We start from the raw sequence: 23,305 nt of genomic DNA on the forward strand, positions 1-23,305 counted from the left end.
TGTCCAAACTTTTGGCCTGTACTGTATATATATATATATATATATATATATATATATATATATATATATATATATATATATATATATATACATACATATATATATATATATATACATACATATATATATATATATATATATATATATACACATACATACATACATACATACATATACATATATATATATATATATATATATATATATATATATATATATATATAAAGAAAAGCAAATAGGCTTTTTTTCAACATTATGGTCTTGCAATTTAAAGGGCATCACATTGTTTTTCAATTTACAGTTTTATTTGCTAAAAACAATAGAAATACATCATTACTACATATAATTCTGGTTTTGTTCACATACTCTTCCTGTAAAAACTACAGCTATATTTTATTTAATCGTTAACACAAAAACCTTCTCAAATAAACAACTTTGCATTGTATTGTCACTTACAGTTTTTTTATGTTAAAATTTTACAACTTTTTGGTGTTAATTCTACAGTCATTTTTTTACAGTGCAAACCAATAGTTCATCAAGAATACATATGGAAAGAGTTGAACCTGTGTGAATATGCCCAGAGTTGAAACTTTCTCTTGTTGCCTGGGAGGCCTTGGAACTGTTTAATGTTAACTAGTCTCCACGGGGGAGGCTGTGAGAGAGAGAGTGAATGAGCTTATGTTTGTCATTTGGCTCACCTGTTCTGACTAAGGACCCCTCTGGAGGGGCGCTGTCTCCCACTATGTTGGGGTCATGGGCGCTGGGCGGTGGGGAGTACACAGGCGGTCTGGGTTCCTCCTGGAGCAACTTCTTTGGAACTTCAAAGAGAAGGATATTTGGGTCAAAGGGAGGTAAGAAAGGAATGAGGAAATCACATTAAAGAGAGACTGAGCATAATTATATGAAGTCCAATTTGTGAAGCCATTTCTCCAACAATTAGACCATTTTATTGCACCCACAGTTTTCTTTATATTAAAGTTGAACATATAAAATGAATTCAACTCAAACACTTTCAGACCTTTTTTCTTCTTTAAGATTGTGAAGTTTGACTGAACACAATACAATTAGTTCTCACTGGAGAGTTTATTTTCGTAACAGAATCACTTAAAGAACTTGTTCATAGTGATTAAGTTTCATGATAATGTCACATAATTCATTTCATTCAAGTCATTCATTCAAGCTTTAGTAAGGACACAAAAACTAGGTCCATAGGATAAGATAAAAAACATGCAGAATAAAAAGAAAAGAATTAGCATAAATCCATATCTTAACAGGGATGTAACGATTACCAGTATAATGATAAACCGCGGTAAAATTGCCAACGGTTAGTATTACCATTTAAATTCTAATTATCATGATAACCATGTTTGATTACCGCCTATGTAAAGATCTGCTTTTATGTCAAATATTAGTTTTAATTTATTACAATTTTAATTTTATATACTTAATATTTGGAACCAATATTCACTTTTAAAATCTTCGTTAAGCATCTTTGTGTTATTTATGCAATAAATTATATACATTTTTCCAATCGGATTTAATTTTTGTGTGTGTTTTTTGTCCTTTTGTGTTGATATAGCAGGTTAAAGTGAAAAAAAAAAAAATAGGTAGTTGATATAAATGAAATTGTGCTGAAAAAAAAAAAAAAGATACCAAACATGGGTATTGTAAACGTTTCTATATATAGTATATAAAGGCAAAATCAAAAGTACTGAAAAACAGCCAAAATAGGCTCAGACCATTAAGGGTTAATATTTGAATGTTTCTGCCATGAGAAAGTGCATTGTACCAATTATTTTATTTGTTTTTTTGTTTTTTTTTTCTTCCAAATTGCAGCTTGGTTAAATTATTTCAGTGTGTGTATTAGTACTTTTTGAACATTTTGAGCACAATTTCAACAATACCACAATAATAATGATAACCGTGATAATTTTGGTCACAATAACCGTGATATGAAATTTTCATATCGTTACATCCCTATTACTTACACGTAAAGGCTTGATCGCCAGTGAGACCACATTTTAGATGTAAACCTTACAGAACTACTCTTGAAACAGACCAGGGTTTGTACAATTGAGTTCAATAATTTCGTAACTCTGCACATGAATAAACATAAACACTGTTGCTTGTTGTTTTTAGGCAATTTTTTCTTGTTATTCCTATTTATACACATCAGTAATCATCTTTGACCAGCTGTAATGATTACAGTTCCTGAGAAATATAATATTAATCAAAGATCAAAAATTCAAAATATAATTTGGATATATGTGAAGCATGTACAGTATTAAAAACAAAAGTTGATACGAAAAAAACAGCTTTTTAAAACAGTATTTAGTGTGACCTCTCTTTGCACTTAATATGTCTTTGACCCTTTTGTTCAGACAATATGAGATTTTTGCATTGATTTCCTGATTTTTTTTATACAAGGTTTCATTCAATACATGTCAGATGTTTCTAATTGTTTGTGCTGCCTCTTGTCATGGGGTCAAAGGTCACACTAAATAACTTTAACCTTTGTAAACCATTTAGCACAAATTTGTGTGTCTTTTAAGGTCGGTGCACATAATTATTGTATAGTCGTGGAAAATTTTTTTTAGACCACCCCTTGTTTTCTTCAATTTCTTGTTCATTTTAATGCCTGGTACAACTTAAGATGCATTTGTTTGGACAAATATAATAATAACAAGAAAAATAGCTCATAACAGTTTCATTTCAAAACTGATATCTAAGCATTTTCCATGGTTTTCTTGATAATAACCAAAATCACTTCAGTTCTTAAATCAATATCTATGGCATTGTACTGACAAAAACAGTGCTTTTAGGCATTCCATGTTTTCTTTTCTGTCTGTTTTAGTCACATGATACACAGAGGAGTTAGTACTTGATTGCATAACCATTGTTTTTGATGACTTTTGACGGTCTAATAATTTCTTCCGCGACTATATGTTCTTGTATCTGAGAAAAAGAGAATGAGAAATAAATATGTATGCTCATTTCAACCCTGCATAAACAACAAACCTAGAGGTGGCCTAAGACTTTTGCACAGTACTATATATTTTAGTTATGCTACAATAAAAGTGAAAATACCTGTAGTTGGGATATAAACTGATGGGAAAACAGTTGTTCGTGTCATAACCATGATTCACACACTCCTTGTGAACTTGCACAGAGATTCCCGAAAGTTACGCTGCCCCCTCCTCCACACTCCTCCACATCCCCCAGCCTCACAGTGTCCTGTGAGTCAGGGAGTCTGCTCTCTTTCCCCCCAGACACAAACCCACATCGTAGTGGGTTAAACATTCCTGCCTGCTCACATGTGGTTTTGGAGGCCGGGCCACGCTCCGGTCACTGTGTGTGCCTGCCCTGTCAGATCAACGCTGATTTACAACTCAACAGATGACCGTTTGTCCTGCTGTCTGTCTGTCTGCCCATCTTACATTTTCATTGGTCTGGACCAGGGGTATCAAACTCATTTTAGTTCAGGTGCCACATTCACCCCAATATGATCTCAAGTGGGCCGAAGCAGTAAAATAATAACAGTGAAAAAAGTAAAATTAAATTATGATAATGTGTACATCTACAAAGTTTCCTTAAAAATCCGAATTATAGGAACAGCTTGAAATGTCTTAAGAAAAAAAAGTGCAATTTAAAAAATATTCTGCCTCAGTTTATCATTTACATGTGTATATTATAACTTATAGATCACGGTGGATCTACAAATACACATAACATTTAAAAACAGAATGTCGGTAAAATTGTATTTACTTCTCTTAAGACATTTCAGGTTGTTCATATTTGTTCAGGTTATTCAAAATTTTGTAAAAGTGTAGTTTGTTAATGTAGACATTTTCATGTAATTTTACTTTTTTACACCAAAACAAAGAGGAAATCTGCTGTTGTCAGTATTTATAGGATATTATGATAATATTTTACTGCTCTGATCCACTTGAGAACTAATTGGTCTGTATGCATCTGTACGTGGAACCTGAATTGAAATGATTTTGTTAATTTCTTCAATATAATTTTTGCACTTCACAAATTCATCTCACGGATTTGGTCCCCGGGCCGCATGTTTGACACCTGTGGTCTGGACAAACAAATAGGTGATGAAAAATCAGCTGTCCAGTTTTGCTGATATCAGTGTAGAAACGTGTGATTTAGGGTAAAAATGAACCATTTGTTTAAAAACCTGACGAATAAACACAATGATCAAATGTCTAGGGATGTATTTTGGCAGCACTCCAAGAGCCAATCAAAGTGCAGGAAGGAGAACAAACCCCACAAAGCCCCCCCATCCCTCCTGGTCATTGCCTATGGCCTGCACACATTACAAAGTTTTTCCAATTGTAGGTAATGATTAAGAGACTGACTGTTCACATTTAACAACTGACATTTACAAGCTTTAAATCTCAAGTACTTGAATTTTTATGACATATTTGCATTTATGAGATAGTTAGATAGCAATGATGGAGAAATTGTTCCTGACTGGTAATATTTCAACACTAAATTGTTCATGAAAGCCATAGAGCACAGACTGGAGCTGCTATGTTTTTACTGTGTTTTTCAGTGCTATGTAAAAATCAGTAGCAGTCAATTTGACATAAGAAAACATTTCTATGTGTATGCATGTGTTTTGTGTTTGTACACAGCAGAGTATGACTGGCAGCTTATTTTCTCATATGTAATGACTATAAAGTGATTATAGCTGCGTATATAGAGTGCAACTGCCTTGGCTTACTGTGATGGATTAATTTCTCCAAGATGGTGGAATGGATGCCGACTGGAAACGCTTTAAAATGAATTTGAAATAGTTTTTAAACAGCTAACAGTCATATTTTCATGAATAATTCATTCTTTCTCCTTCTTAGTTTGTGTTATGCATGGCTTTTGGACAGTTTTTATGTTGTTTTTTATGTGGTTTAAAGGGGTCATATTCCGGAAAACCCCCTTTTATTATTCTTTCGTTAATTTTTTTGTGTATTTGGACCCCAATAGTTCCAAAACTTTGAATTTGAACCCTCCAGGTGCTGCAAAGCTATCTTTATATTCATTTTGGCAAAAATCAAGTGGATTTCTACAACGTGTTTTAATTCCCACTTAATTTGTTACGTCTATAACTAGTTACATCACAACATTTGCACATATAAGGTCAAGACTTCCGACGAACATTTCAGAGTACGACATAATTGTTTGTCAGCAGCGGCAGTTATAGTAAAAACTGAAAATATGTCTAAACTTCAAGCCGATTACCTAAAATGTTCAGTTGCAGCACAGCCGACAACCTGGAGGGGGTGGAGCCTGAAGTAGCTGATGTGCATTTAAAGGGCCAGCGCTTAAAACAATCTTTCTCATGTCATTACTCAGAAATAGGGTTGAAGATGGACCTGTGGAGTTGAATTAATGAAGAATCAAACCCAAGCATAGCATTTACAGTTTATGCAGATCACAGGGAAATGTTTTAAAATGTATAATTCCATTTTCAAAATATCACTCCTTTAAGAGATAGCTTAACAAAATGGTTTCGGCAGCTAGGATGGAGATGAGTTTTTTGCAAGCAGGCGTTACAAAAATATTATTTACGAAAATATGGTGACCTTTGTTGGTATTAAGGCCTATTAATGAGACCTCACTTAATGAGCCATGATGCTATATTGTATCCTTCCTTTTTCAATGCAATCTTTGCTTGACTGCAATTTTTTTTCTTCTTTTTTGTTCCTTAATTTAATGCAATAATGTCAGGTACAGTATATATATTGTACTGGGTGTTTGCATATCAAAATGTCCAGTGAAGGACTGGCATTGCATATTATCCTAGGCCAGGGTGTCAAATTTATTTTAGTTCAGGGGCCACATTCAGCTAAATTTGATCTGCAGTAGGCCGGACCAGTAAAATAATAACATAATAATATGTAAATAAGGTCAACTCCAAACTTTTCTCTATGTTTTAGAGTGAAAAAAGTAAATTTACATTATGAAAAGGTTTACATCTACAACCTATCCTTTCAAAAGATGGGAATAACATGAACAAACCGAAAAAAAAAAAAAGTGTAATTTTAACAATATTCTACCTCAGTTTATCATTTACACATGTACATTATAACCTACAGATCACAGTGGATCTACAAATGCACAAAACATTTAGTAACAGGCAGAATATTGTTAATATTGTACTTACTTCTCTTAAGACATTTCAGGTTGTTCAAATTTGTTCAGGTTATTTATCTTTTTTCCGAAATTATCCGTTGTTTTAGTATAAATACATGAAAGTATTTACATTTACAAAGAGAAAAATTTGGAGTTGTCATTATTTATATGTTATTATGATAGTATTTGACTGGTCCTGCCCACTTGAAATTGAATTGGTCTGAATGTGCAACCTGAACTAAAAGGATTGTTAATATCTTTAGAGTAATTTTTGCATTTCACAAATTCCTCCCAAGGGCCAGACTGGACCCTTTGACGGGCCGGATTTGGCCCCCGGGCCGCATGTTTGACACCTGTGTCCTAGGCTATATATCAGCAATAATCTATGCTACATACTTGTCCCTGTACAAATAAGCACTAAATAAATAACTAAATACAATATGTAATGCCTAACATATCACAATTTCAAGACCTAATAGAAAGGATCCCTGATACTAATGATGTTAAGATCTATCAATAATGCACTTTTACTCAGCTCACAGACTTCACCAACTCCCATGAATGTGGTTCAAGCTTTTATTTTCAAGTCGAGGAAAGGGCAGGAGGCTGATGCCAGACCTGGACCTACAGTAACAGAATTATAGTTACTGATTTTTGATGTTATTTCAATCTGAAAACATTAGCCCAGTGTACACCTTTCTACATATGACTTACTTATATGATGTCAGGTAAGTTACTAGTCATAAAAGTCTATACATTTACATCTGTAATTGCTTAATCTCATGTGGCAAACCGCACCAATCTGTTACCTAAATAGGTTAAAAACCCAAGAATTTGAAACCCTTTTTTATCCATGTCTGGTTGGCACAAGCTAAATAAACTTAGCCCCCCCATATGTGCAGGAAAATGAAGAAACTGGATTCGGCTTGGCAGCTCAACCTGTCCTTCCTCATCACTCTGACACACTAATCATGGGTCTTAAAACTCCCCCATTGCCACGCTGCCACCATCACCACGCCACACCCTGATTACAGCCTTCTGATTGGCTCTAATTGACTGCATATGTGGCCCAGGGTCACAGCTGCAAGACGCCATGATCTGACACACGTATACGTACACATACATATTCATACACCATTATCGGACAGATCATTGAGTACACACACTATGGTACAATGATTTGCATTTATATGTTAAAGCATACGACCCTAAATGAAGAACATTTATACAGTTTAACATATTTCTGTGCAGTATTTTTTATGTTTGTGCAAGTTTTTTTGTCAGAGCTCAGTACAGTATAGTAAATTGACTGCTACTTGTCTAAAAATAATTGTCAAAAAACGTAAAACTCTCAAAGCAAACGGCCACAAACCACACTTAAGGAGCCAAGCAGTAAAAACTCAACCAGTAAAAGAGAGAAAGAAGAGTGAAAGGGAGAGAAACCGAGCACATAAATCACACTGTACAGCCTGCATTATAATGACATGGTCACATAAACATACAGCAAATGAGTCCTCACAATTCCTAATATAACCGTAAAGCGGGACGTTGTCCAGCGTTATACCTCCTGCTCAGCGGTGAGAGCCCTGGAACGCCACAGGGAGTAAAGGCGGGAAAAGAGTGCCCATAACAATGGCCCATGTTTACATTGGCAGAGCTCAGCTTTGTTTTCACTGGCCTCTGCAGACTAGAGTGTGTGTGCATGTGTGCATGTCTATATGTATGTCTGTTTGTGGACCATGTGCTGACCGATGCAGAACAGAGGCAAGACAAAGCCCTGTAAGCCAGGAGGGATATAATGAAATATTAAACCGCGCTAAATCTGAGATATAATCACTTGTGGGCCAGTAACTTTAAAATACTTGATCCTTGCATGTATCCTCCCATGTATATAAATTAGGGTTAGATTGGGGGCTGCTTGGGGCTAAATAGTTTGGAGATTTTGGAAAGGTTGGTTTAATTTGTCTGAGATATCAGCTTTAGAATACGACAGTTTAATTTATAATATAACTTTCTGTAATATACGACAGCGTATTAGGGCCACATAAGAAAATAAAAACGCTTGTTACTACGAGAATAAAGTTGTTATACTTCAAGATTAAAGACATTATATAAATAGAATAAAGTCAGTTTTAGAAAAAAAACCCTCATTATTTAGCGAGAACAAAGTCATTATATTTCGAGAATAAAGTCATAACATAATGAGAATAAAGTCGTAGTTTAAAAAAACTCATTGTTTAATGAGAATAAAGTCATAATATTTCGCAAATAAAGTCATAATATAATGAAAATAAAGTTGTACCCACTCATCAAATAATGGAGAACTTGGAACATTTTGTGATGTTTGACTTTCATTTGTGGTTTACACACAAAGGCCGAATACTGAGTCTGTCCTCCCATCAACACATTATCATTAGTCTAAGGACTCTGAAGTGAGTTTGCACACATTTGGGTTTGTTGTAAGAATCAAACTGATTTGGAGCAAATTGCCTCTTTTGTGGAGGAGGAACTGACGAAGTGGTCGTCTGCAGGACTATCGGTGGTTCAAACAGAGAACTATAGGCTTTGTCGTTTCTCAAAAAACTGTGAGGATTCTACTCTGAGTCTTTGAGTCCAACGTACTGTAAGTGAAAGTTGCTGCTTCGCTTGTTGTGTTCGCTGTAAAACCGGAAACTCTGTTGAATTTTCAAAACATTACGACTTTTATCTCATAAAACTACGACTTCATTCTCATTATATTATGACTTTATTCTTGAAATATAACAACTTTATTCTTGTTAAATAATGATTTTTTTTTTTAAACTACGACTTGATTCTCATTATACAGGGTGTATCCAAAAAAAAAACTATACATTTTGAAAAATTACCCCCAGTTCCACATTTGATAATTGTTGGATTTTTCTTTTATGGACGTCGGTAGATAGGAGATTGGTGGATATTTGTCCAAATTTACTGACCCACGTTTTCATGCATGAGTGAGGAGGGGAAAATTGCGGAGTCCAAGTTAAAACTGGTTTGCACGAAGTAGCGGTGGGATTTAAATCCAATCAAAGGTCATGGGAGGGGACAATGGGCATCCATCTAGTTTTCCACAAAATTGCCAGGTTACAGCATTAACACTTTGGCCTACATGCCAATTTAATTTCTTTACCCATGGAAGCTGTTCCTGCCTTTCAAAGTTAATTCAACTTGTTTAGGCCTGAAAATTTCGCTGAGAACAGGCCAAGTTAGGGTTAACCTTAACCCTATTTGATTGGCTTTAAATTCCACCGCTACTTCGCGCAAACCAGTTTTAACTTGGGTTGCACAATTCGCCTCTGCTCATTCATGCATGAAAATGTGGGTCTGTAAATTTGGACTAATATCCACCAATCCCCTACCTACCGACATCCATAAAAGAAAAATCCAAAAATTATCAAATGCGGAACTGGGGGTAATTTTTCAAAATGTATATATTTTTTTGACACACCCTGTAGAATGACTTCATTCTTGAAATATATAGACTTTATTCTCGTAGTGACAACTGTTTTTATTTTCTTATGTGGCCTTAATACGCGGTCGTACTAATATACTCTAGGTTCACATCTTTTCAAGGCCGCCTTCAACTAAACTTATGTTCTAATGCAGAGCAAAGCTGCAACAACACACGTGGAGTTTGGTTTCAATCAGATATATACTAGTTGAAACACAGCAAAAATCTCTAACATGCCTTCCAAAAGATAACTCCAAGTCCTTGGATGACAAAACGCATAATAATACGACCACATTTTCCTAAAACATGCTGGTAAGTCTACGGAGCAGAAGTGCCTGGTTTCAATCAGCACACAGTCAGCGCCTACTTAATCTACAACATTAAAGAGCTGTCTAAGACCCCGCATTCACATGATACACACCCACTACTCCACAATATTAAACTAGAAGCACTCGGAGAGCGCAGACCTCCGCCAAGGCTGATCAGTGGCCCCCCCCGTGGGCCCCCCCACCCCCGATCACCACCAAAATGTAATAATTTCTTCCTTATCCCATTTCCAACAAACCCTGAAAATTTCATCCAAATCTGTCCATAACTTTTTGAGTTATGTTGCACACTAACGATCAGTGCCCCCACCCCCGTGGGCCCCCCCACCCCCGATCACCACCAAAATTTAATCATTTCTTCCTTATCCCATTTCCAACAAACCCTGAAAATTTCATCCAAATCTGTCCATAACTTTTTGAGTTATGTTGCACACTAACAATCAGTGGCCCCCCCTCGTGGGCCCCCCCACCCCCGATCACCACCAAAATTTTATCATTTCTTCCTTATCCCATTTCCAACAAACCCTGAAAATTTCATCCAAATCTGTCCATAACTTTTTGAGTTATGTTGCACACTAATGATCAGTGGCCCCCCCTGTGGGTCCCCCCACCCCCGATCACCACCAAAATTTAATAATTTCTTCCTTATCCCATTTCCAACAAACCCTGAAAATTTCATCCAAATCTGTCCATAACTTTTTGAGTTATGTTGCACACTAACGGACAGACAAACAAACAGACAGACAAACAAACCCTGGCAAAAACATAACCTCCTTGGTGGAGGTAATAAATGAATGTTTACGGTCACAGTCGGACTCACAAAATTCTTTTATTCTGTTATAGCCCTCACAGACAGACACACAAGACTGCATAATCACATTCATGAACCTATGCACCCACCCTACCCCACCCCACCTACCCAAACACATGTACGCACACATAGAATCAACAATTTTTCACATAGCTAATGGCATTCCTGGAGAATAACATGTAAGGTGAAGAGGGCAGGAGATGAAGGTGTTGAGACTGCATTCCTCCCTTCCCTCCCTTTCTCCTTTGTACTCAACCCCCAACGTAACACCTTAACTGTATCCAGCTGACAGGAGCTGATTTGGCCTTTGTGTGTTTTTATGTCTGTATGTTCACATTTGACAGCTTCATATGTAAAAAGGGCTTGAAATGTCCAAGTCTGGTTTGGTATTGTTTAGACTAGGATGGCATGTTATGAGGAGTCTTAGTCATTATCGTGTTTATCTTACCTCAAATTCATGTACTCCTCTGAGCTCACACTGTGAAAATTAATGGTTGTGTGTGTCTATATACGACGCGTGAGCTCGTCTCGCTGAGAGCGTGCGTGTCAGAGGGCGCGATTAACACACTCAGTCCTGCTCTTGTGTATACAAAATAGACCAGGTTCTAGTCTGGTAATGGGAACTCTATCAAGGGACTCGTGGTCTGAATTTAGACCCTTTCCTGCTCTTGCTCCATTTGCTGTTTGCGGTAGACGATCCGGCCTACTCTATTACATCCTACATTTTGTTTTGTGTGTAATCTGTAACAGTTACAACATGCTCTGAGGCTGCGGTAACCTTAAAAGAACCTTACAAAGCGTACCAGTGGTTCTGAAAGTTTTAGCTCATTTTCTGGTAAATGCCTTGAATTTACATACAGTTACGGGAGAAAAAATTATTAGACCATCCTTATTTTCTTCAATTTCTTGTTCATTTTAATGTCTGGTACAACTAAAGGTACATTTGTTTTGGATAAATATAATGATAACAACATAAATAGCTCATAAGAGTTTAATTCAAGAAATGATATCTAGCTTTTTTCTATGGTTTTCTTCATAATAACCAGGGTGTGATTTGTTGTGGGGGAGGGTCCACCCCCCCTCTGGTTTTTACATCCCTACTAGTATCTAGTTTTCTTTTTAGTCTTGTGATTTTGCCAAAAGGAGGAAAGAGCTGCAGAGGGAAGGTATGTATTCTCAGATCCTGGAGTTTTGTCTCCAGATTTCAGCTCCTGCAGGTTCGAAATTGTCTTTCTGTTATTACTTTACCTCTAGGCATCCTGCTTTTTTGTCTGTTTTTTGTGCACTTTATCGGTGAAGGAAGACAAATGCAGTGATACAGACACAACATGAAATACATAAATATTGACATAAAAACATTAGGTCAAGATGAAGAGATACGTAACTAAGAAGGAGTGAAATAAAAAGTAAAACAAGAACTTTTATTTTGGAAATCTTGAAGGTAATGGGGAGAGGGGAGTGCATCACAGAGCAAAACATTAAAATGCAGTTAGATGGGGTTACGTAAAGAGCAGGGTGCAATTTGTTGGGGGGGATCAACCCCCCCCCTCTGGTTGTTACATCCCTACTTCTGCTCAATGAATTTCATCCTCATGGGGGGGGGGGGGGGGGGCAACCAACCACTGTAAATAACAGGCAGGTTGTAACAGTTTTCTTACACCTATATCCTCCATTACTGGCACCAACGTTCACCTGAACCAAACTCTTGGCAGTCTCAGAAATCAGGAATGTCCCCATGCACTAGGACCCTGTAAAGGGGGGGGGGGTAAACAAGTGTCCAATGGATACAGGTTAGAAGTTGTGACAATTTTGTGTAAGATCTGATGTATAATAGAGGAATAAAACCAAAGAGTTGGATGGATGTTGAAAGTATGTAAAGTTTCACTTTCGTTTCACACCAGCGTTAGCTACATTAGTTATGGACCACACCCCCACGTATTTAAGTGCCCCCCCCCCCCCCCCCCCCCACACACACACACACACACACACACACTTCGACCAAAAAAAACCCCCAAAAAAATCCCCCCTTCTGTTTTTTTTAAATAACCAAAATCACTGCAGTCCTTACATCTATATCTATGGCTTTTAGGCATTCCATGTTTACACACAGGAATTAGTACTTGATTGCATAACCATTGTTTTTGATGACTTTTGATGGTCTAATAATTTTTTCCGTGACTGTAGATATGCAAGATACACCAACCAAGACACAAATAATAAGAACTGTTCATTGCTGAATACATAAATTTAATGAAATTTCATAAATGGAAATCATAAAGTCATCCTCAAGTCTCAAATTTATAACATACCAAACATAAACTGTGAGTAGTTCTTCAAATTAACTATGCAAATTAATGTTTTTACTGGCAAATTATTATTTACTCAAGAAATGAGGTGAATACATGATACATACAGGAGTTAGTACTTGATTGCATTTTGATTTTAATGGTCTAATAATTATTTCCGTAGCTGTACATCGCCATCCATCACAAAAATGTGGCATATGTTTGAAAAAGGCTTCATTCCTTTTAGTCACTGACGCATTCATTTTGATAAATGATGCAGATGATTTGCAGTTTTTCTTTTATATGTAATCATAAAGCCATAAATACATGGTATCTTGAGTTTGCATGAGTGTCTATCAGTGCCTGGAACAAGCACACAGAAAACATGATGTTACCACTGATTTATACATTTGGAGAAATGTAATATCTTAAAATTAGAAAAGCCAACATCAACAAGATGTCTTTTAAAAATGTTCAGTATGGATAAAAAGTGAGTGGAAAAATTACCAGTTGGTGATGCACTCAACCCCTAAGCAATTGCAGTGTCCTTCAGCAAGGCACTTAATCTGCCCAGAAAGCTAATCTCAGGCCACTGTAGGAAACTTGGCTTTACTAGGACGTTACTGCTGCGATTGTTTGTAACTGTATGAATTAGAAGCAGGCATCGCTTTAAAAAAAAAAAAAAAAAAAAAAAGTTTTGAGAACCAAACCTCAGATCCTGGCAATCCCGGAAAAGTTTGGTCTCTTGGCTCAGATGCGTGAATGTTTAATCTAATCAGCGGTGTCAAGTTATCCAGTCTGTGCGGACTCTGTAGACTAGAAGGGTTTTTACTTGGCAGAGGATAATATGAGTGCCAAAGAAGTCTCCCATTCAGAATAATATCGGCATAAAGTGTATGATAGCCGTGGAAGACATAGCTGCGTGGTGACACAGTTCAGATTTGGGGTATTGAGGGTTGGGATTGCATTCCTGGATGGAGAGAGTGGAACAGCTCAACCCCCCATCCTGTCTTGCTGAGCCCCCTGCCCTACATTCAGCTGCAAAGCATAGCCTTTTTTCCCCCATTTTCTTTAATGGATAACACATATCCTTCTGCTGCGGGACCCCCACAAATGCAAATGTGCGCACAAACACACACAGACTCTACAGCGTAATCACTCTCACTTCACCACAACCATCAGTTACACTTGAAAACCCCAGCTGTTTTGGCTATTTAAACACTCCACAAACAGCGCACATGTGCACGCACACACAGTTGGTGTCATTAACATAGATGCAGAGACAGAAATAGTTGTTCTGTTGACAGCGTGGGGTCGGAAGAGTAAGGGAAAGCATCCAGTTGTAGCGATCCATCCTCAGACCCCACACAGATACTCTGATGTTGTCGATACTGTTTTCAACAATCTGAACTGTGTTGACCCCCTATCGGGCAAGTAACTATTTTTGGTCATTTCTGAGCAATAGCAACAGTTACAGTGAGGCAACAATCTCAGGAAACAAACAAACCGGAACACATCACACAAGAAAATGGTAGAACGAAATTAAAAAAGTTAGTCAAGAAGCATCTATTGACCATAAATGACTAATACTTGGGCAAATTGAACATACACTACAAACAAAAACTTAAGGATATTTTTTAATTTTTGGGCTATTTTTTTTTTTTTTCAGTTGGGATTCTTGCACAACGCTTTTTACTTTTTTGTGTGTGAATTGAATTGAAACACATTTTTTAATGACAGGTTTTATTTACAAATGGCAAAAATGACCCCAAAAAAAATGACGACAAAAAAAAGATTTTTTTGCTCAATTGAAGTTTTTTTTTTTTTTGCTTAATTCAAGCAAAAAAATCTGCCAGTGGAACAAATGAAAATTATCTTGATATTGTTATCTTACCAAGATAATTTTCACTTGTTCCATTGGTAGATTCTTTTGCTTGAATTAAGCAAAAAAAAAAAAAAAATCTTGAATTAAGCAAAAAAATCTTGAAATAAGCAAAAAAAAATCTTGAATTAAGCAAAAAAAAAAAAAAAAATCTTGAATTAAGCACAAAAAAACAAAACAAACAAAAATCTTGAATTATGCAAAAAAAAAAAAAATCTGCCTATGGAACAAGTGAAAATTGTCTTGGTAAGACAACAATATCAAGATAATTTTCATTTGTTTCATTGGCAGATTTTTTTGTTGTTGCTTGAATTAACCAAAAAACCCCAAACAAACAAACTTGAATTAAGCAAAAAAAAAAAAAAAAAAATCTTGAATTAAGCAAAAAATCTGCCAATGGAACAAGTGAAAATTCTCTTGGTAAGATTTCTTGAATTAAGATTTTCACGATCTGTTGTCTAAAAATAAGTTCTTATATCTCACTGAAAAGTTACTCTTTAGATGATTATGTTTTATTTTAAGTGTGATGAGATATTTTGACTAGAAATGAGAAAAAATCACTTGGTAACATTTTGATTTTTTCCAGTGAATGAGTAACATTTATAAAGCAAAAACGTAAGAAAATGTAGGTACTACTTAGTGAAAAAATCTCAGTTCTTGGCTAAACACGGCCTCTGACCCTGCCAGACGAGGGCTGCTGAACTGCACACTGCCCACAGAGGGTCTAATGTTTGTATTTCCATGTCTTTATCAGCTGAGTGTGGGAGACGTGGGTCTACTGTCAGAGTCAGCACAGCTTCATTATTATCTGATGTTCCACTGGGTCAACAAGGATGTGACCGGCGCTGAATCATCAAACCATGCCATCCTCCTAAACTCACTCCTTCATATCACAGTTATGAGGTAATAGTGCGCGAAGCTGTGATTGGGTCAGAGAGCTGCTGAGGTCGTCAGATGACAGTATCTTGTGAAAACAGTGAAGACAGAGATCATTTGTTGTCGCAGATGCGGAACGGACAAAGAAGAGATAGAGGCAGGACGTGGATATAGATACAATCCGGACCGAAATAAAAGCAGCAGCATTCAACAAGCATGTTCCAACATATGTCAAGGCTGATCTAAACAATGGGGCTATCTTTAGAAGAAGGCAACAACTGCTCATCCATGGCAGTTAATAAAATCAACGCTTAGCGACATTATAGTACGCTGGGACCTGAGCAATGAGTTATGTTTCAGTTAAAGATAAAGTATTATGAGCTAACAGTAAAAAAATAAGAAAAATAAGAAAATGAGTAAGAAAAATAAAAACAAGTAAAAATAAGTAATAAGTAACAATAAGTAAGAAAATATCGGTTCTGCAATATATCGCGATATTTCATTTCACTATACTGTATCAATATTAAAAAGTACTGTATCAGTATTTTTAGGTATTTATTAAACTGCAGATATTGTGGAAGTTCATTTTTGATTTTCTTTTGTGTTTATATTTTATTTATTATTATTTAACACTCTTTTATTAAATAATGTTAGTTCCTTTGTTGGGATTGCACAAAATGTTATGATGTTAATTATGAACTAATAGAATATGAACATTTGAACAGGATCTTAAAACTGTAATGTCTGTAAAACATTAGGGGTGTAAGAACATAGTGGTTCTGCAATATATCATGATATTTCATGTCACAATACTGTATTAATATTAAAAAGTGCTGTATCGATATTTTTAGGTGTTTATTCAAATGCAGATATGGAAGTTCATTTTCGTTTTTCTTTTTTGTTTGTATTTTATTTATTATTATTTAACATACTTAACAACTTTTATTAAATAATGTTAGTTCCTTTGTTGGGATTGCACAAAAATAACGTTATGATATTAATTATGAACTAATAGAATATGAACATTTGAACAGGATGTGAAACTGTAAATGTCTTTAAAACACAATTTAAGTTTTAACACAGGAAAACTTTTCTGATACAGCATCAGATCCTGTTCGGATCAAATAAAAATGTGTTTAGTATTTGTGCATATTTCTGGTGTAATTAAATTCTTCAAGGAAATAATCATTTAAAAAAAAGAAACAAAGACAAAAATTGCCTTTTTAACAGTATCATGATACATCGTATTGTGATCCTACTATTGTCCTATACTTGTATTGCATCGCCAGATTCTGGCCAGTACACACCCCTAGCTAACAGTAGCTTTCTTTTCTTCTCTGACTTTCAAGACAGAAGCCAATTGTAACCTTTGATTCATAGTTATCACTGCTGATTATCAATTCTCTCTCAAGTTGCCACAAGTGTGATATAGGAAAACACCTGTAGGAAAGCCTTATCACATGACTTTTATTGATGAGCACTATAGTGGCTGAAGGTGAAATGATCACTGTTTTGATAAAGTGCCAAAGTGCCTTGATAAGACTTCTAAAGATCTACCGGCAAACACTCCAGGAAAGTATTTTAGAAGTCAGAAGAATATGTACTCATTTTGTTTTAGCAAGGTATAAGCTAGGATTTATAATGGGTAAATAATCTATATTGTATTTCAATACTGAACTACAGTTGAAACTACTCTCATTTTTTTTTTTTTTTTTTAAATCCAAAATCCTCAAAATGCAAGGCAAGAGCCAATAGTCCACTTTTCCTCATTTTCCACATTATATTACTCAAATTATAGCCTATACCAAGATTCCAAACTTGGGGTAAAAACACATCATGGCCTGGGGGTCTTTAAAGCAGGACCAAGTTGAATGGAGTCCAGCTGGTCTCATAAGAATCAGATGACCTCTGAGATGATCATCTTATCTATACGCTAGCAAATTATGACCCAGCCTGTGGAGCTTTAGAGTGAACAAAAGGATTGTTCTGTGCTTGTTGCAACACTTCGAGTAATAGCTCAAGTGACAGATTGAGGTGTTGCCATTGGGAGGTTTACGGTCTGTCATGAAACCGATCACACATGCACTCTTATGTTGTATGTTTATGTATCATCGAACCCAAATTAAAAATGTACAGGGTGGGGAAGCAAAATTTACAATGAACATTTAGTTGTTTTTTTCTCAGCAGGCACTACGTCAATTGTTTTGAAACCAAACATATATTGATGTCATAATCATACCTAACACTATTATCCATACCTTTTCAGAAACTTTTGCCCATATGAGTAATCAGGAAAGCAAACGTCAAAGAGTGTGTGATTTGCTGAATGCACTCGTCACACCAAAGGAGATTTCAAAAATAGTTGGAGTGTCCATAAAGACTGTTTATAATGGAAAGAAGAGAATGACTATGAGCAAAACTATTACGAGAAAGTCTGGAAGATACTATTAAAGAAGAATGGGAGAAGTTGTCACCTGAATATTTGAGGAACACTTGCGCAAGTTTCAGGAAGCGTGCGAAGGCAGTTATTGAGAAAGAAGGAGGACACATAGAATAAAAACATTTTCTATTATGTACATTTTCTTGTGGCAAATAAATTCTCATGACTTTCAATAAACTAACTGGTCATACATTGTCTTTCAATCCCTGCCTCAAAATATTGTAAATTTTGCTTCCCCACCCTGTATATTAATCAAACTCACTAAATGCACCACAAATGTCTAGTACCATGGCTAAAAATCTGCCGTATGACATGACTAACTATTATATTAGCACTTCTGTTAAGGGAATATTTCGCCTTTGTTCTGGAATGACGTCTGTGTAAACGAAATGGTGGGATCATTTGGTCCCACCTTTATCGCAATTCTGTAACGCCTCTGGAGGCAGTAACAGAGCCATGATAAAGTTGGAATTGTGATTCTGGAACGCTATGAAAAGGGAATACCTCTTGTTCCGCAACCAAGGTGTGACGTTTTGATGATGTATTGGGGAGATTTAAAAATGAGCGCAGGCCGTGTACAGAAAACAAACATATCAACACGACCAGAAAGATGTCAAACGGGGGAGATGCCGAGATCCGCAAGTTGTTGTCACTTCGGGCGGAGGACTCTATCCACGCTAACATTTGTGGAACGGTGAAAGTTGGCTTGACTCTGGAGAGGTTAGCAACACTGCTATGCTTGGGGTATTTCTGATGTGGAAGTGATACGTCACACTATATGCTGCACTGCATCACCGCCCCCTTTGATTCCGGAATGCAGGTCCGCTGTGTAAACCTTTGTCTCACCGCTGTTACTCCTTTGGCTTAGCTGTTGAAATCGGCCAATGGTGGAAAAAAAGTGAGATCACCATCTCAACTTTTTTCCAGGATCTCTGTGTGAAAGTGGCTAAAGATTAGTAGAATTATGGTCGATGTTGTAGAACTGATACCATTGGCACTTATGCCCCGTTTCCACTACGGGGTATCGGCTCGACTCGACTCGGCTCGGCTCAACTCGACTCGGCCTTTTTTGAGTTTCTATTACGAAAAAGGACCTGGAATCTGGTACCCGGTACTACTTTTTTGGTATCACCTCCGCCGAGGTTCCAGGACTGGGGACCAGATACTAAAACGTGACGTGTACACATTGCAGACCACTGGTTGGTCAGACAGTTTTCTCTGTGACCCGCCATTTTACAAAAAACAGATGTGAAAGTGGACAGTAAATATAGCGGTACATAAATCCACATGATAACAGCCCAAAACTACACCATGGTCGGTCGAGAGTCAGTCTTTGGTGGCCGATGTAAAAATTCAGACGAGACAACACGCAACGACCGAGTTTATCAGCAACTCTCTGAGCAGACGACACAGAAGTAACGCGCCGCATCCAGGTACTGTAAAGTCAGTAGTATCTTGTAATGGAAACGCTCTCTAGGAATACCGAGTCGAGCTGAGCCGAGTCGAGTCGAGCTGGTTCCACGTAGAGGAAACGCAGCATTAGAGAACAGAGTAGGGAACCTTCTCCGACTGTTGGATAATCTATGGGTGACCTGCCTGTTATTATGCTAATGTTACGGTGGGCCTTAGTTTGTGCAGTCTGTTACCATTCTAAGTTCTACTTTAGCCTGGAGTTGTCCAAAGTTTTCATGGATGGTCTTCCGAATTCAAGTGTTTCATCTGTAACCATGAAAATCAGCGCAGCAATTTATGTTCAGTCCTGCTGACAGACAGACTGATAGGAATTATCACACAACCTCCATCACCACAGACCAATGAATGGATGTTATAGACAGACAACCTGCTTCACTCCATCCAACAACAAAGATTCCTCCAGAGTTCAGGAGGTCAGCAGTGCACTCACTGAATGGGTCTCTTTGATTCAGCAAAGAATGATAAAGAAGCCAACTGAGAGGCACGGGGATAATAAAGGTATGACTGTGGCAACACACACTTTCCTTGTGAATTTAATACTGAAGCCATCTTCTTTGTCCATGTGTATTTCCTGATTTTAAATCAAATATCATGTTATAACCCAGGATTATATTTATTGTTGTTTTTCAGCACAATTAGAACACACTTCTACTATTACACATGATCTGCTTACCAGTCCTCTAAGTTTAACACAGTGGATTTTAACCCATAAAGACCCAAGCAGCCACTGGTAACTTAAAGCATCTACTGATCTAAACTGTTTAATACCTGTTGATGCACTGATCCAATCAATACATGTAAACTATTGGTGTAAAATGTAGTTTGTCATCTTTTCATGGTCATCAGATATGACCCACTGGGACGTTCAGAGGCTCCGTAGTTACCGTGGAAACACCATCATCTTCTACAACATTGATTCATCACTAAAACCCATGGAGTTGGATCAATAGTTGCTTTTCCATTGGACATCTGCATTTTCCATTGGACATCGGCAAAACTTTACCGATATTTACTAAATGTAAAAAAAACAGAAGTTCGTAACGTCGGTTTTTCCATTAAATCCCAAATGCAACGATTTGTTTATTTATTATCGCGAGATGACACGATAAGTCATTCCATATGCCGAAAGTAAATATGGTGTTGATTTACAGATATAGTCATCTCGTACTAAATTAAAAAATTATTGGGTTTCCTGGTGTGTCCACACATACCGCGACATTTTTCTTCTTCTTCGCTTGTTGTAATGTCTGTCAACATCCGGTTTTTTAATTCACCTGACTCTAGTTGCGAAAAAAGGTCTTTCCATTGCAGTTTTGCGTGATATACCATTTGAACTACGACCGAGAAACCACCTCTTGCCAGCGCAAAAACTTTTAATCGAAAAATGAGACTTTTGGCAAAATTGTCGGTTTTCCATTAGGCAAATTTTTATGTGCAAGTTATATTTGCACAATTCGAGGGTCAGTGGAAAAGTGACTAATGACAGTGAATGGAGACACAGGGTTTTTTATTGAAAAAGTCACTTTTTCTTCTGTTTTCCCCGTTTCTGATATTATAACGTTTGATCTTTAATAAGCATCTATATCAGGCATGTCCAAAGTCCGGCCCGGGGGCCAATCATGGCCCGCGGTCAGATTTTAGACGGCCCACAGCTTGGGTTTTAGAATGTATTATTTATGGCCCGCTTGGACTGTTGAACTGAGTACATGAATCACAAAAGGTTCAAAATGCAGTTTCTCCTTTCGCCTCATGGTGGCAGCACCACTCTAACTCTATCTGGCTCTGTGACTTTGCCGTGAACCCTTCTCACTAATTTCTAACCATGGCGCCTGTAAATTAAAAAATGGAAGTTGACAGTGAGGGCCGCCGCTTCCAGGAGAGATGGGAATTACAATTTTTTTTTTTCACTGAAAATCGAGGCGATTGTATTTGCCTAATTTGTCAAGAGACTGTTGCCTTGTTTAAGAAATTCAATGTAAAGACACACTAGCAGACAAAACAAGCTAACACATACAACAAGCTAGCAGGGAGTGAGCGTTCCGAAAAAGTGAAGCAAATTCAAGCTGCTTTAAACTCACAACAGTGACTCTTCATGTGAACCTGGGAGTTCAATGAATTCACCACCAAGGCAAGCTACCAAGTTGCCAGGTTAGTTGCCTATAACTGCTGGTGTTATGTACTTGTAGATGTGACACAAAATATTATTTTCTGAATGATTTTGTGAAAGACAAGAGTAAGAGTCATATGTTTTCATCTGAAATGTTAACAGACTCTGCATTACTGAGTAATATATAAGTAATGATTACTTATATAAGTCATGTTTAAAATGAATGTGGGGTTAAGATTTTTTATCAACTTGGAAGTTTAAGATACTCCATACAGTTTGTTCTATGTTATCTGACTCCAGATGTGAAAGGAAGGCAGAAATGTTTTTTTTTTTTTTTTTTTTTTTTTTTTTAATTTGTTCACACCTGAGTGGCTTAGATTTAGTTACATTGCCATTTAAAAAAAATGATATTGTGACAATGAAAATAAAATTGTTGTAGAGCAGCGCATTTATATGTAATTTTTACGGTTTAAAAAATGTCCAAAGGGACCACTGGCCCCTGGCAATGTCCACATTATCAGATCTGGCCCTCTTGAAAAAAAGTTTGGACACCCCTGATCTATATGATCAGTGAATTAAATATAGGAAAATACATTATTTACACTGAAAAAAATCTAAATAAAGATGATAATATTACAATAAATGGTGAAAAATCACTTAAGAAGGTTAAATATAGAGAAAAAATTATTTGGAAACTGCCACAAAATTAGGGTCTTTATGGGTTAAGTGCTATATTTTCATAATCCAACTACACTGCCTAAAGTTTGAACATTATGAAAGAGCTGATGCAGGGTTTTTGACCACACAGTGTAACCTTACTTAAGATACTGCAAGAGTATGACCTCAGAGTCACATGCTGATGTTAGTTTCTCAATAAACCATTTTGCAGTAAACACAGAAATTACTAGATTAGATTACAAGTCATTGTTCTAAATGACAGAGGATATGGCCATAATAAAGCAACACAACAGAGTTTGTTTCTGCACCTTTGTCATCACAAGTCCTATGATTTTATTTGATGAAAGCTTTTACACTGTGTTGCTTTATCATTTGCTAAAACACTACCACCTGCCTCATATTCGTAGCTCTCATCTTTCATATGCGCCTGTGTTCCCTGTCATTGTCAGGTCATTAAATAAACCGTCAGTGAGAGTGAATCACAACCAACCGCTTTCAGACTAAGCAACGGGTCACGTATTCCTCAAACAAAGAGCCCGTGATAACTTAAGCATCACAGGTCACCGTGAAACGCTTGCTTTTTTGTGGGAGTTAGCGTCTTCACGTGTGTACAGGAGGGGAGGCATGTTTTTTCTCCATGTGTTGAAAAGGTTCTGGGCCATATTAGTGGTGAGGCATGGACAGAGATAATGACAGTGAGGTCTGGGTCAGCTGGAGTCTGTCATCGGCCTTATCACCACAAACACAAACCCCACACACAGATACAGCGTTTATACTGGACTTTTTGTTTAGTCTGTTACTTGCACAGGCT

At 36.8% G+C, this 23,305-nt stretch overlaps 1 protein-coding gene across 2 annotated transcripts in view; it reads right to left on the reverse strand.

The window, feature by feature from the left end:
* The window catches only part of eva1aa (eva-1 homolog A, regulator of programmed cell death a), a 165,941-nt gene that overhangs the window by 16,317 nt on the left and 126,319 nt on the right, over positions 1-23,305 (reverse strand). For both annotated transcript variants that reach the window (XM_030129145.1, XM_030129147.1), the window contains one exon: positions 699-818. In XM_030129145.1, the coding sequence (XP_029985005.1) occupies positions 699-818 (120 nt within the window). The remainder of the gene's footprint in view (positions 1-698; positions 819-23,305) is intronic.

The sequence above is a fragment of the Sphaeramia orbicularis genome, chromosome 24, assembly GCF_902148855.1.
Source record: "Sphaeramia orbicularis chromosome 24, fSphaOr1.1, whole genome shotgun sequence".
Lineage (NCBI taxonomy): Eukaryota > Metazoa > Chordata > Actinopteri > Kurtiformes > Apogonidae > Sphaeramia > Sphaeramia orbicularis.